This window comes from Anolis carolinensis, chromosome 5, assembly GCF_035594765.1.
Source record: "Anolis carolinensis isolate JA03-04 chromosome 5, rAnoCar3.1.pri, whole genome shotgun sequence".
NCBI lineage: Eukaryota > Metazoa > Chordata > Lepidosauria > Squamata > Dactyloidae > Anolis > Anolis carolinensis.
This window is the reverse complement of record NC_085845.1, coordinates 85,311,772-85,323,915: the sequence shown is the minus strand read 5'-3', so window position 1 is coordinate 85,323,915 and position 12,144 is coordinate 85,311,772. Positions and strand designations below refer to the sequence as shown.

The 12,144-nt window shown below is 39.6% G+C and overlaps 1 protein-coding gene across 6 annotated transcripts in view; it reads right to left on the bottom strand.

Annotated features, from left to right (window-relative positions):
• reln (reelin) overlaps positions 1 to 12,144 on the bottom strand; it is a 395,806-nt gene that overhangs the window by 104,859 nt on the left and 278,803 nt on the right. For all 6 annotated transcript variants that reach the window (XM_062981720.1, XM_062981721.1, XM_008111538.3 and 3 more), the window contains 2 exons: positions 5,844 to 6,036; positions 2,957 to 3,069 (listed from right to left, as the gene is read on the bottom strand). In XM_062981720.1, coding sequence (XP_062837790.1) covers positions 2,957 to 3,069; positions 5,844 to 6,036 — 306 coding nt within the window. The remainder of the gene's footprint in view (positions 1 to 2,956; positions 3,070 to 5,843; positions 6,037 to 12,144) is intronic.

Sequence of the window (12,144 nt, the reverse complement as noted above, 5' to 3'; positions counted from 1 at the left end):
ATTTTGTTTTGTTTTAACGTAATCCAATCCTTTACCCACATTAACGCACAGGTCTCATGGTATAGTTTCAAATCAGGGAAGCTGAAGCCACCTCTCTTCTTTTCATCTGTTAAAATTTTAAACTTTATTCTTGTTTTTTCCCTTGCCAAATAAATTTGGGAAGGTCTCTGTTCCAATTCTTAAAAAAGACATAACGAAGATATACAAGATGTTACTCCTGGGTCCACAGAAACTGAGACAGTAAAAGAATGCATGATAAAATGGGCCCGTAATATTGGACATCCGATTCAAATGGAAGATTTGGGAGAAATGCTGGAACCAAAAATTAAAATATACATATTCTTTCGACCCTAAAGGAAAATTGGTATAAGATGATGTACCAGTGGTACATCACACCCCCAAAATTGACTAAGTGTCATAAACAATGTAAAAGAATCCAATCTTTCATTACACCTTTGCAGCTACAAGATCTTATTCTTTAAGGAAATTATCTCATTTTAAAAATACAATAAATAGCACTAATTTCAAGTGGTTTTTCGATAATCTTTCTCAGTAGTGGCTTTAACATAGGCTAATGCCAGTTTCTTTGAAGCTATTAGGAAAGCCTAAGACTCAAGGCCGTCGAAATTATATTTTCTACCTTCTGAGTTACTGTTAATTACATTTACCCAATTATCCTACAACTCAGTCATTAGGCGTTGATTTGTTTATGAAGGCAGCAACTGGCAGCTGTTTATATCTCATTAAGCCTGCTCTTATGTAAATGCCTTCCATAAAAGTGAAATTAATTTTCATCAGTGTTCGAAACATATAATTCATGTACAATCCAGTCCAGAAAGCAGGTGCATCCAGCTGATATTTCCAGCACAAGTCACCCATGCACATATTTTCCAACACAACAGACACAGAATGAGACAAGGACACTCTAAAACTCCAATGCACCACCACATTTATATGTACTTACACTGCTGAAAAAACAAGAGGGCATTTAGGTTTTCTTACGGTAAGAATACTGCCTAATTAAATGTTTTCAATTTTGGGGAAGAATGTATTCGGATGCACAGAGGAGCACACAAATTATCTGAAGCTGTAACCTCTCTAAATCTGCAAGTCAGTTCAAGACATAGAGTATTATATGCAAATAATTAAAAGCTTAATTGATTTGTTTATTCAGTTGTCCTCACAGTGAAGAGAACATGGAAGGAGTGTGAACATATTAGTTTTATCCATATTTGCAGTCTTTCTTTGTGGAAAACTGAAACCAAATCAGACCCTGCGAAGTTACAAATCAAGAGCCAAAATACAAGAAAGTTTTTAGCATGGGATATGCAGTATAATGGGATGGCCAAACTGCCCTGTAGGGCTGTCATAATGCAGGTGGCATGCTGCCCTGTGGGGCTGTCACACTCATTACAGAAAAAATAAGTCAGTGCAAAAATTGTGAGATGTGCTATGCAAGCCTTCCTACCAAAAATGGACCCAGACCTATCAGTTGTCCATTCATATATTGTACCATATGGCAAGAGTGGAAGAAAACTGTTAATTGACGAAGTAAATAATGGGAAAGTGGAATATTTGAATTACTAATGATATAAGAAAAGTGGCAGAAGACAAGTAAATCAAACCATATTTATCTAACTTGGCCTGTATTCTAATTACTGATGTGCACTGGGTTTGAAGATAAGGAAAAACCAATGCTAATTGGTTCATTTAATTTTCAGCAGAAGGAAGCCATAAAGATTAAGAATATTTAATCACAGTATATTATGTCAAGGGTTTGTAATACTGAAACTACCAATGTAAACTAAAATATGCAACAATATTGTGATTACCAGACAGGAGAATACAGGTAGAATATCTTTGCTTTAGAAATGGGAAAATGACTATAAACTGCAAAACTTGAAAGTGTAACATAAAGAATGTTACTTAATAAGCATCATTTTAGTGTGTAATTCATTGTTTTACTGTTAATTGCATTAATTAGTAGTGAATAAAATTGTGTGTCAATGTTTTCTAATCATTCTACTTCTTTTATTTAAATAAACAAATAACTATATCCCACTGGCAGTGACTAATATTGTAACTTTTAATACATTATTTGCGAGCTTTACATAGACCAGAAGGCAGCAGGTATCAAGTATTTATTGATCTAATGTAATTCTACTATTTTGGTCACACATTAAAACAAAAGACTTTCATGGTTGTGTTTCATGCCTCAAGTTGGTAACAAAATGAATCTCTATATAGTCCCACTGAATTCAAGTAATGTGCCAAACACTTACTTAAACGTATATATTTTATTTATTTAAACATGCCATGGTGATTGAGAAGCGCTTAAACTCCACTGGATTGTTCTTATGTTATATAAAAATCTCCTTCTCAACAAGAAAAAGGCACTGATCAAGCAGGGCGTTAAAAATTCACATCTCTGCAGAGAGGTTCAGGACTGTATTAAATGATATACAAAGGCAAACTCCCTCTGAACAAACCTTGCCAAGAAAACATGATAGGTGTCACCATGAATCACACATGACTTGAAGGCAAAGAATAACAAGGTAGGTAAAGCAGTTAGAAAGTAAGTAAATACACACCAGTAGGCACTAAAGAAAACGGAGTATCTGAATATCTATTGTAAGCTTCACAATGTTAGGACTGCCTTCTCTTATCCAGGCCAAATTCAAAAAATTGTATTTCCCAGGTCTCATCATCCTCATGCAAATGCAACTAGTACATTACAGAGACTTTTTCATCTATGAATTAGCATTTATTATCAATGGCTAAATGAAACCTAAAGCGGCATTTTAATTAACAGGATAGCACAGCTCATATCACACTACTAAATGTAATTGGGCATAAAGGTCATCTAGATACTTCCCATTTTAGCTTGCAAGGATAGCAGGTTCTATTTTAGCGAGGAGGAAAAACAAGATTAAAAAAAAAGCTAAGCCATTATTACCATGTTTTCTGAGGTAAAAGAACCGTGATCCTCCTCCATTTTGTATATTCAGTGGAGTGGTAGATACTTGCTGGTGTAAACTCCTGGCAGCTAGGCATACTTGGAAGGCATTCCTTGACAAAGACAACAACACCACACCAGGGTTAATGTGAAAATACTGCAATGAACTAGATTTAATGTGAAGAATCTTTAATGCACAGATGTTCAAATAGATAAATTTACTCCAATCATTCTGTCACGAAGACATATTACCCATAATGATAAAACAGTATATTTTCATCCAGGGATGTCCAAATTATAGATTGCCTGGAGGCCATTCAATATTGGGTTTTTGCATCAGACAAAAAAAGGTTCCATAGATAGACCTATAATCAAGTTGGCATTGGTAGTGGGATAAAGTTGTGTTGGAAGCCAAATTTTGGACATTAACCATTAGTGTAGTTCAGTTTCAAAAAAAGCATGCAATCCAGAAAAATCACATAACATTATTCTGCTATCAAGAGAGCTTAAAGATTTAAGAAAGAGCATGTCCCACAGATTCCTACAGGATGAAGACATGCTAAATTTCTCTAGGTTGTACACCTAAAGGTACAATTGAACAGGACAGTTTCCAACATGTGTAAAAAACAGTCAATAGTCAAAACATCATACAGCAGCATGAACATAACAAACATAATAAAAACAACATCATAAGACAACAGTAAAAAATGGTTCAATTAAAATGGACACAGTTACAGTTCCAATCAGTATATTCCATCAAGGAGTCAAATATCAGGGCTGTGAAGTAGACATAGTCAATTATAAAGGATGGATAAAGACTTGCATATTAACGTATCATAGGGCCTGGGGGTGAATAGTCTGCAGAGCAGGGTCAGCATGTTAAACAACCAAACTAATCTTGCTCAAAGACCTGTAGGAAGCACCAGGTTTTCAGTTCCTTGTAGAGGCTTGCTTGATCTCTCTGGGGAGGGTGTTCCAAAGCGGGGGCCCACCACTGAGAAGGCCCGCTCCCTCATCCCCACCAGTCACACTTGGGACGGCAGTGGGAGCGAGAGGAGGGCCTCCCCGGCAGATCTTAAGGCCCGCGCCACTTCATAGGGGGAGATGTGATCACAGAGATAGGCAGGGCCCGAGCCATATAGGGCTTTATAGGTCAATACCTGCACCTTGAATTGGACCTGGCAGCTTATCGACAGCCAGTGGAGCTGTTTCAGTAGGGGCGTTGTGTGCTACCTATAGCTAGCTCCCGTTAGAAGCCTGGCTGCTGATCTTTGAACCAGCTGAAGTTTCTGGGCCATTTTCATGGGCAGCCCCATGTAGAGAGCATTGCAGAATCCAATCTGGATGTAACCAAGGAGTGGACCACCGTGGCCAAGTCAGACTTCTAAAGGTACGGTTGCAGTTGGCGCACAAGTTTTAATTGTGCAAAGGCCCTCCTGGCCACCGCCGACACTTGGGCATCAAGCGTCAGTGCTGAGTCCAGGAGGACTCCCAAGCTGCAGACCTGAGTCCTCAGGGGAACTGCAACCCCGTCGAGCACAGGTTGCCACCCGATACCCTGATCGGTCCCACGACTGACCAGGAGGACCTCTGTCTTGTCTGGATTAGGCTTCAACTTGTTAGCCCTCATCTAATTCATCACAGCTGTCAAGCACTGGTTTAGGTTCTGGGAGGCTTCCTTGGAATTCATTGGAAAACAGTGGGTGTCATCTGCGTAGAGATGGCACCGAACTCCTAAACTCTGGATGACCTCACCCAGCAGTTTCATGCAGATGTTAAAGAGCATGAGGGATAGAATAGAACCTTACGGGATCCCACAGGACAAAGGCCAGGGGTCCGAGCAGGTATCCCCCAGCTTCACCAACTGGGTGCGATCCTCCAGGAAGGAGCCGAGCCACTGCAAAGCAATGCCCCCAAGACCCATTCCTAAAGGATACCCCAGAAGGATACCATGGTCGACGGTACTGAAAGCCGCTGAGATGTCTAGGAGAACCAACAGGGACACACTTTCCCTGTCTAGTTCTCTGCGGAGGTCATCCATCAAGGCGACCAAAAACATCTCAGTATCATGGCCAGGCCTGAAACCAGACTGTGATGAATCTAGATAATCGGTCTCATCCAAGAATTCCTGGAGCTGAGAGGCCACCACTCGCTCCAGAACCTTGCCCAAGAATGGGAGGTTGGAGATCGGTTGATAATTGTTCAATACTGAGGAATCCAGAGATGCCTTCTTCAGAACAGGTCTTACTATTGCTTTTTTGAGGCATGATGGAATGTGCTCCTGTTCAAAAGAGGCATTTGTGATCCTCGTGAACCACTCAAAGTACCTGAATGTTTTATTTGCCCCAAAAATGGTCAACAATGTCCCCTGAAAGGAGGATGGGGAACAATTTTATTACATTGTTGTTCGCCATGATTTTGAAAAATGTTCCCTCCTGGGCCTAAAACAGTACCAGGCTCAGTTTTAAGCAGAGAATCTGCTTAAAAATTGGGAGACCTCACGTAATCTGCTGTATTAAATTTTTGTTTATTACCAAACCAGGATTTAAACAACACTGTGGTTTGATACTTGTTCCTGGAAATGTCTGATCTACTGTTTGGATTACTGTAACATGATGCATGCAAGGGCTCCTCAGAAACCTCATATAGCCAAAAATACTTCAACCAGATTATTAATTGGTATTGCCTACAGTGATCATACATCTTGTACATCAGCTCCAATGCCTTCAGATCAATTTCCAGACACAATTCAAAGTGCTGGTAATGACTTATAATGCCCTATATGGCTTAGGTTGAGATTATCTGAAGAACTCTGTCTTCCTATGCTGGCTTGCCTAGGCAATAGATTATTCTGGGGAAGCTGATGTTTTGGTCCATTCAGACTTACCTCTTGTACTAGATGCCAAGTAAGACCATGGTTAGTGGAATATTCCAATTTCACCTGGTTGTCCATGTGAGGAGTATACTGCTGTCCACAGCCCATCACCAAGTTGAACTGTATCATGTATGATGCTCCTATTTGCATAGATTGTGTTTCCACATAGCGCATACTTGAAGCTTGCTTAGAATCCCCAGTAAAACTAAAAAAACATAGGGAGAAAATATGAACTCACTTTTTGAATAGTTCTGATGCAGTAACTATACACAACTATGACACTTTTATAAGTTATTTATATAGGTTTTATATAGGTCATTCTCGTGAAATTATCTGTGTATGAAAAACCATTTTTCTAATGCCACTCCTCATATTTCAAATGGCTGAAGGAGCACTTTTGCACCCCCCCCCCCAAAAAAAAGACATTTCCCCTGGAGAAAATCACCCAATCAAGGGTGATTTTCTTTAATGTTTTAAAGAAGAATTAATGTTTTAATGATCCATCCCAATAAATCTACTCATGTAGATTTATTGGGATGGATCATTCCTATTGCACACACTCCTTGATTTCAGTGAGGTTTTGCTGTTGTTGCTGCTGCTTTTGTTGCAGATATACTCATATCCAATTTGGGTTTCAAAACATTTGGTCAAAAGAAGCATTTTTGAGAGGAACAATCAGAATTAGCCAAGCACAGTCTCCCCTTTTCCACTAGCTCATGTTGCAACATTGAGGAAGTTGCTCTACCTTATGGGATAGGAGCTGGTAAAAGTAGAGGCGAACCAGCACATGCTGCCAAAAAGGACCTCATGTGAAGAGGTTGAAAGATTGTGCCTGTTTTCCGTGGCCTTCTGTTCTAAAAAATCAGGGGTGGTTGTTCTGGCTGCTTTAGCTGTCTGTGTAATTTTAAAATAATGTTTTAGTCTATTTTAAAACATTTTAATGTGTGTATTTAATGTTTTAAATGCTTTCATCCAGTGTGCATTGCCTCAGGGGCCTTGATGGAATCAGAAGTCATAGAAAAAAAAAAACACACACACACACAATAAGTAGTCAAATAATTAAATAAATGAGAAAAATAATCACCTGCCACTAGGCCCTTGCTTATCTAGCATTTGCACACAGGAGCTTTCAGACCCTGTTCCTTCATCTCAAGGTCTGTGCTTGAGAATATGTGGCACACACACTTTCTGCTACTATTTAACACATTGCATATCCTTTTACATAAAGGGCAAAGCCACAGGGAAAATTAGCACCAAAGAGATCGACCCTCCTGAAATTCAGCTCAGATCATTTAACCAGACTGTCTTTTGCTAGATAGCTCATGCCATAAAGCATTTACCTTGCAGCTTTAGAAGATAACACGCAAAACCGACATCATTTTTTAAAAAAAGTATCAAATTTGCTGGGGGTTGTTATCCATCGAAAGCTTAAGAATATGTGCTTCTGATTACTCACTGACCTTTCTTTTCTGTCACAAAGCTCCATTTCCTCTAGGAATATTCTTTATGCCCTGTTGTATAAAATATTCTAGTCTTTAAGGATCAGCATTCACATTTAAGGTTTTGAGCTGAAGCAGGGAAATAGAACAGAGGGATGGGAGCCCACAGAGGTTTTTCCAACATGATTCTACAATTGTGCTAGTGTTCAGAGATATACCTGCATGGGGAAGAAGGTCAAGCCTGCAGAAAAGGTGAACCTTAATCCTATTTTCTCCTCACCTGGCCAGTTATTGTGATCGAGGTGACCCCCCCCCCCCAGGACTTTGTAAAAGATAGTTCAAAAATCAAGACTTTATGTTCTATATTTCATAATTTATAGTAGAAGGTGATTGAGACTTTTTACTGGAGTTTACTGTGGATTATCCCTGCACAGAAGGTGTTTGACCTTTTAGCCTGAGGCAAGAGATAACAACTTCCTTAATCTTTTCTTTAACCAGTGACAGAAGCACTTCCTTTTGTTTACCCAGACAAAGGAGTTAGCAAAGGGAAAAAGCCAGTTTTAAACCACATGCTTTACAATCTTTTCCCTTGGATCCTGGATTTTCTTATGAAACTTTATGAACTCTCGAACTTTGGGTGGCTGGGAGTGGGCAATATGATTTCTGATTCTATGAATGTATTCCTATATGTCTCCCTTCCCAAAATGCCTCATATATGAAAAATAGAGTGACTGAGGTTTGACTCAGCTACGTGCAGACAGCCCCCTCCCTCCGATGGGCTGGAGTACCCTGCCCAGAGGAGATTATCACCTACTCTTGCATGGACAATTATTCAGGCTGTTCCTCCTTCTGAGTTCGGAGCAGGCCATCAGAAGGAAGAATAGCTCACCCTTCATCCACACAATTATTCAGGCTGTTCCTCCTTCTGAGTTCGGAGCAGGCCATCAGAAGGAAGAATAGCTCACCCTTCATCCACACAATTATTCAGGCTGTTCCTCCTTCTGAGTTCGGAGCAGGCCATCAGAAGGAAGAATAGCCCACCCTTCATCCACACAAGTATTCAGGAAACAGCTCTCCCTTTGTCAATAAACCAGATCAGCGTGTCAGACAAATATGTAGATTGGACATATTGACTCATCCATCCTTTTCATAATCTGCTTGGCTGTCCATTAATCGCTGCTCAGCCCGCCCCTTGTCCCTGATTGGTAGACTGTAGGAAGCCATCTGATTGGGGGGATTTCGAGCCGCCCAGTCAAAGAGCCAATCAGAGTGGAACTGGGCGGGGAAAGGCGGGGAGGGAGATTTGAATTGCTCCGCCTGTCTTTTTGCTTATAAAAATTGCTGCCATGTATTATGTGGCATGTCATCACAGCGAGCGATTGCGTCTTGACATCCGCGTCAGCTGACTCGAAATAAAGACAACTCGGTTCTCTCTTTTCAGGATTTGGGTGAGATTATTGTAGGAAATAGGGTTTTAATTTGCAGTGCCCCCGCTGGCCAGGATCGAATCCTGCGGTCAGAGGGCATCGGTTCGTCCCTGCTCCAGGGACAAACCCTAAATTTGCTCGACAACATTATGAAGGTTTATTTTCAAAATCAGTGACTTAACTAAAATAGGTGAGAATATTTAATAATCTGGTTTTTAATAATTATGGTGATGATGATTATGATGTTGTTTTTTGTGTTTTACCTTCTCTCCCCAAAGCATATAACACAGAATTAAAATGTAATATATAATTAGTATATAACAAAAATACATAAAATCATTTTAAGCACAGATTAAAAACCCCACAAACATAAGATTAAAAATATTACCCATTAAGTCATCCATACCTATAAATGTCAATTTAAAATTCATAATTTATAATTGCCTGGGTAGACCTGTTGGAAGATATAGTTCTTTAATGCTTTTTAAAATTCAGAAAGCATGCTTAGTTATTGAATTCTTCCGGCAGGCCATTCCTCTGTCTAGGAGAGGGTGGCTGGTAATAAGCACTCTTAACCATCACATCTATCTGGACTGACATTTGGAGAGATGGATCCAGGAACACTCCCAAGCTATGGACAAAGTATTTCAGGGGGAGTGTAACCCCAACTCAGAGCTAGTTGACACACCTCCAATACCTGTTAGTTCCTTTGATAGTAAACACCTCTGTCTTGTTTGATTAAGGTTCAATTTGTTTTTCTTCCTCTAGTCCAGTGGTTCTCAGCCTGTGGGTCCCCAGATGTTTTGGCCTTCAGCTCCCAGAAATCCTAACATCTGGTAAACTGGCTGGGGTTTCTGGGAGTTGTAGGCCAAAACATCTGGGGACCTACAGATTGAGAACCACTGATCTAGCCTATAGCCCCCTCCAAGCATTCATTCAGAGAAGACAAATTACCTTCAAATGGAGCACAATATGTTTGAAGATTGGGACATTTGTAGTAATGCCAAGATGCTTGTTTATAAAGCTATTGTCCTTACTCTATTGTACACCTATGAAACATGGACGAAATACAAATGTCACTCTCAACTTCTGGAAATCTTCCATCAGCATTGTCTTCAAAATATCCTGCAAATATCTTGGGAAGACAGGTGGACAAATGCCAACAGTCTGGAAGAAACAAAGGCCACCGGCACTGATGTGATGATTCTCCATCATCAACTTTTCTGTACTGTGCATGATGTCTGACTGCCCGATCACTGCCTTCCAAAGCAGGTACTTTATTCTCAATTCAAGAACAGAATACTGTCTATCACAGACAAGATATGCTTCCTGTGCATTTGAAAAGTTTTCTGCAGATGTAATTTTTCCCATTCCCATTTTCTACACAAGTCAAACTCTTCCATCAGTTTGTCGATATCTTGAAAATATTAATTATAAAGTTCTGTGAACTTGTTCAAGTTGAATTTTAAATGGTCACAATTAATAGGAAGAAACACTTGCAGCTCCTGAACTACTTCTCAATGCCTTGTAAACCTTTCTTGAAGATGACTGCAGAAAAAGTCTAGAAATGGGATGTACACATTTAGTCTATAATATTCCATTGGTGTTGGTGAAGTTGCCTGGAGATTGTTTTACTAGTCTGCCTTGAATAGATGCGAGGGATCCTAATTTCTCCACCATAGATCTTGCTGTGTCAAAAATCTGAAATTCCTTCACAGATTATGTGCACATCTCCATGGATTTTTCTAAGAGACTGTTGACATGTTGCAGACTACAGAAAAGCTCTATATCTACCCTTTGTAATGTTTTGCTAAGCTGAAGGGATGGTGACAGAAGCTTTCTTAGGATGTGTATGGTTACTGCAAATTCAGCATTCAGAACAGCTAAAAGAAAGTGTCCAGCTTGGGAAGAAGTCTCACTGTTGTATAGAGGACTCTATTTATTTATTTATTTATTTATTTATTTGCGACATTTATATACCGCCCTTCTCTCCCCGAAGGGGACTCAGGGTGGTTTACAAGTATATATACATACAATATATTATATTATACAACTATATTGCAATATTATTAGTAATATTGCATGTAATATAAATATACAATTATAATAGTGAATTATAATTATTATTACATTGTATTACAACATAATATTATTATTAATATTAATATTATATATATTCATGTGTGTGCGTGTGCGCGTGTGTGCATGTGTATACACATACACACACACACAAAGCATGTTACTGGTAGGAGGGGCCTTCAGCTGGAGCAAGGAGACAAGATGGAGACTGTCTTTGCTGGCTCCCTCTCTGCTCTGGCATCAGAGCGTCCTTTGGAGATGGTGGGAGGGGCCTTCAGCTGGAGCAAGGAGACAAGATGGAGACTGTCTTTGCTTTTAGTTCTTTAAGTGTTCTCACCACCACACAGTTCAACAAAACATAAAACTGTCACTCAACCCAGTAAGTTTCACAAACTGACAACAGGTTGTTTGCTCTTAATTCAGGAAAACACTCTTCAACTGTTCCAGTATGATGGATGATGCCTTGAAGAAATTGCACACAGATGATATTGTTTCTTGGCAGTTTCTGACAGCTGGAAAGCTGCAAGTCTTTGCTAAGGCTAGATTTAGTGAGTGAGCACTGCAGTGGATGTAGACAGCCATTAGATACTTCTGCGATACAACTGCCTGTGCACCACTAATATTACCACTCATATTAGCAGCTCGACCATTACCCTGTCCACACAAGTACTGCAAGTTCAGCACAATTTTCCTAGTGTTTTCAAAATAATGCCTGTAAGTCCTCTACCTGTCATATCACTTATATTCATAAAATCTATAAAATCTTTGCTTATTGCTGCAGCTTCAACAGTAATGTACCTTACTGAGATTGATAACTGTTCTGAGGTACTCACATGCAAAGTTTCATCTGCCAAAACAAAGAAACACTGTGATGTATTGCATCTTCCAACAATGTTTTGGACCATTTTGTCACTTCAAATGTCCATTAGTTCATTCTGTATTTGAGGACTAGTATACTTACTGGGCATTTATAGCTGCAGACTTTTCAGGCCAGTGTTTCCTGATCTGGCATAAGATCTCAACAAGGCCCCAAAATTACAATCATTGTGCAAAGGTTCTTCACAAGTAATAGGTCCTCAATCATTGCTCCCTCTTAAAGTCAGTTCTTGTCGGCCATAAAGGACAATAGTTTCCACAATTAGTTGAAGTTTCTTTCTGTTTTCTTCTGTTTTCCTTTATCATGATGACAGATTCTTCTGTGAAATAGCAAGAAGTTTTTATCCAAGCACAAGCTGTTCTGATGGTATTCTGTTTTTTGGTGTCCATTGAAGACTTCTATTGCATCTTTCCATTGCACAAATAGCTCAGCAACCAATGCACCACCTTCTGATGACCACATTTACCCCCAACGTCTCCTCCAAACACCAC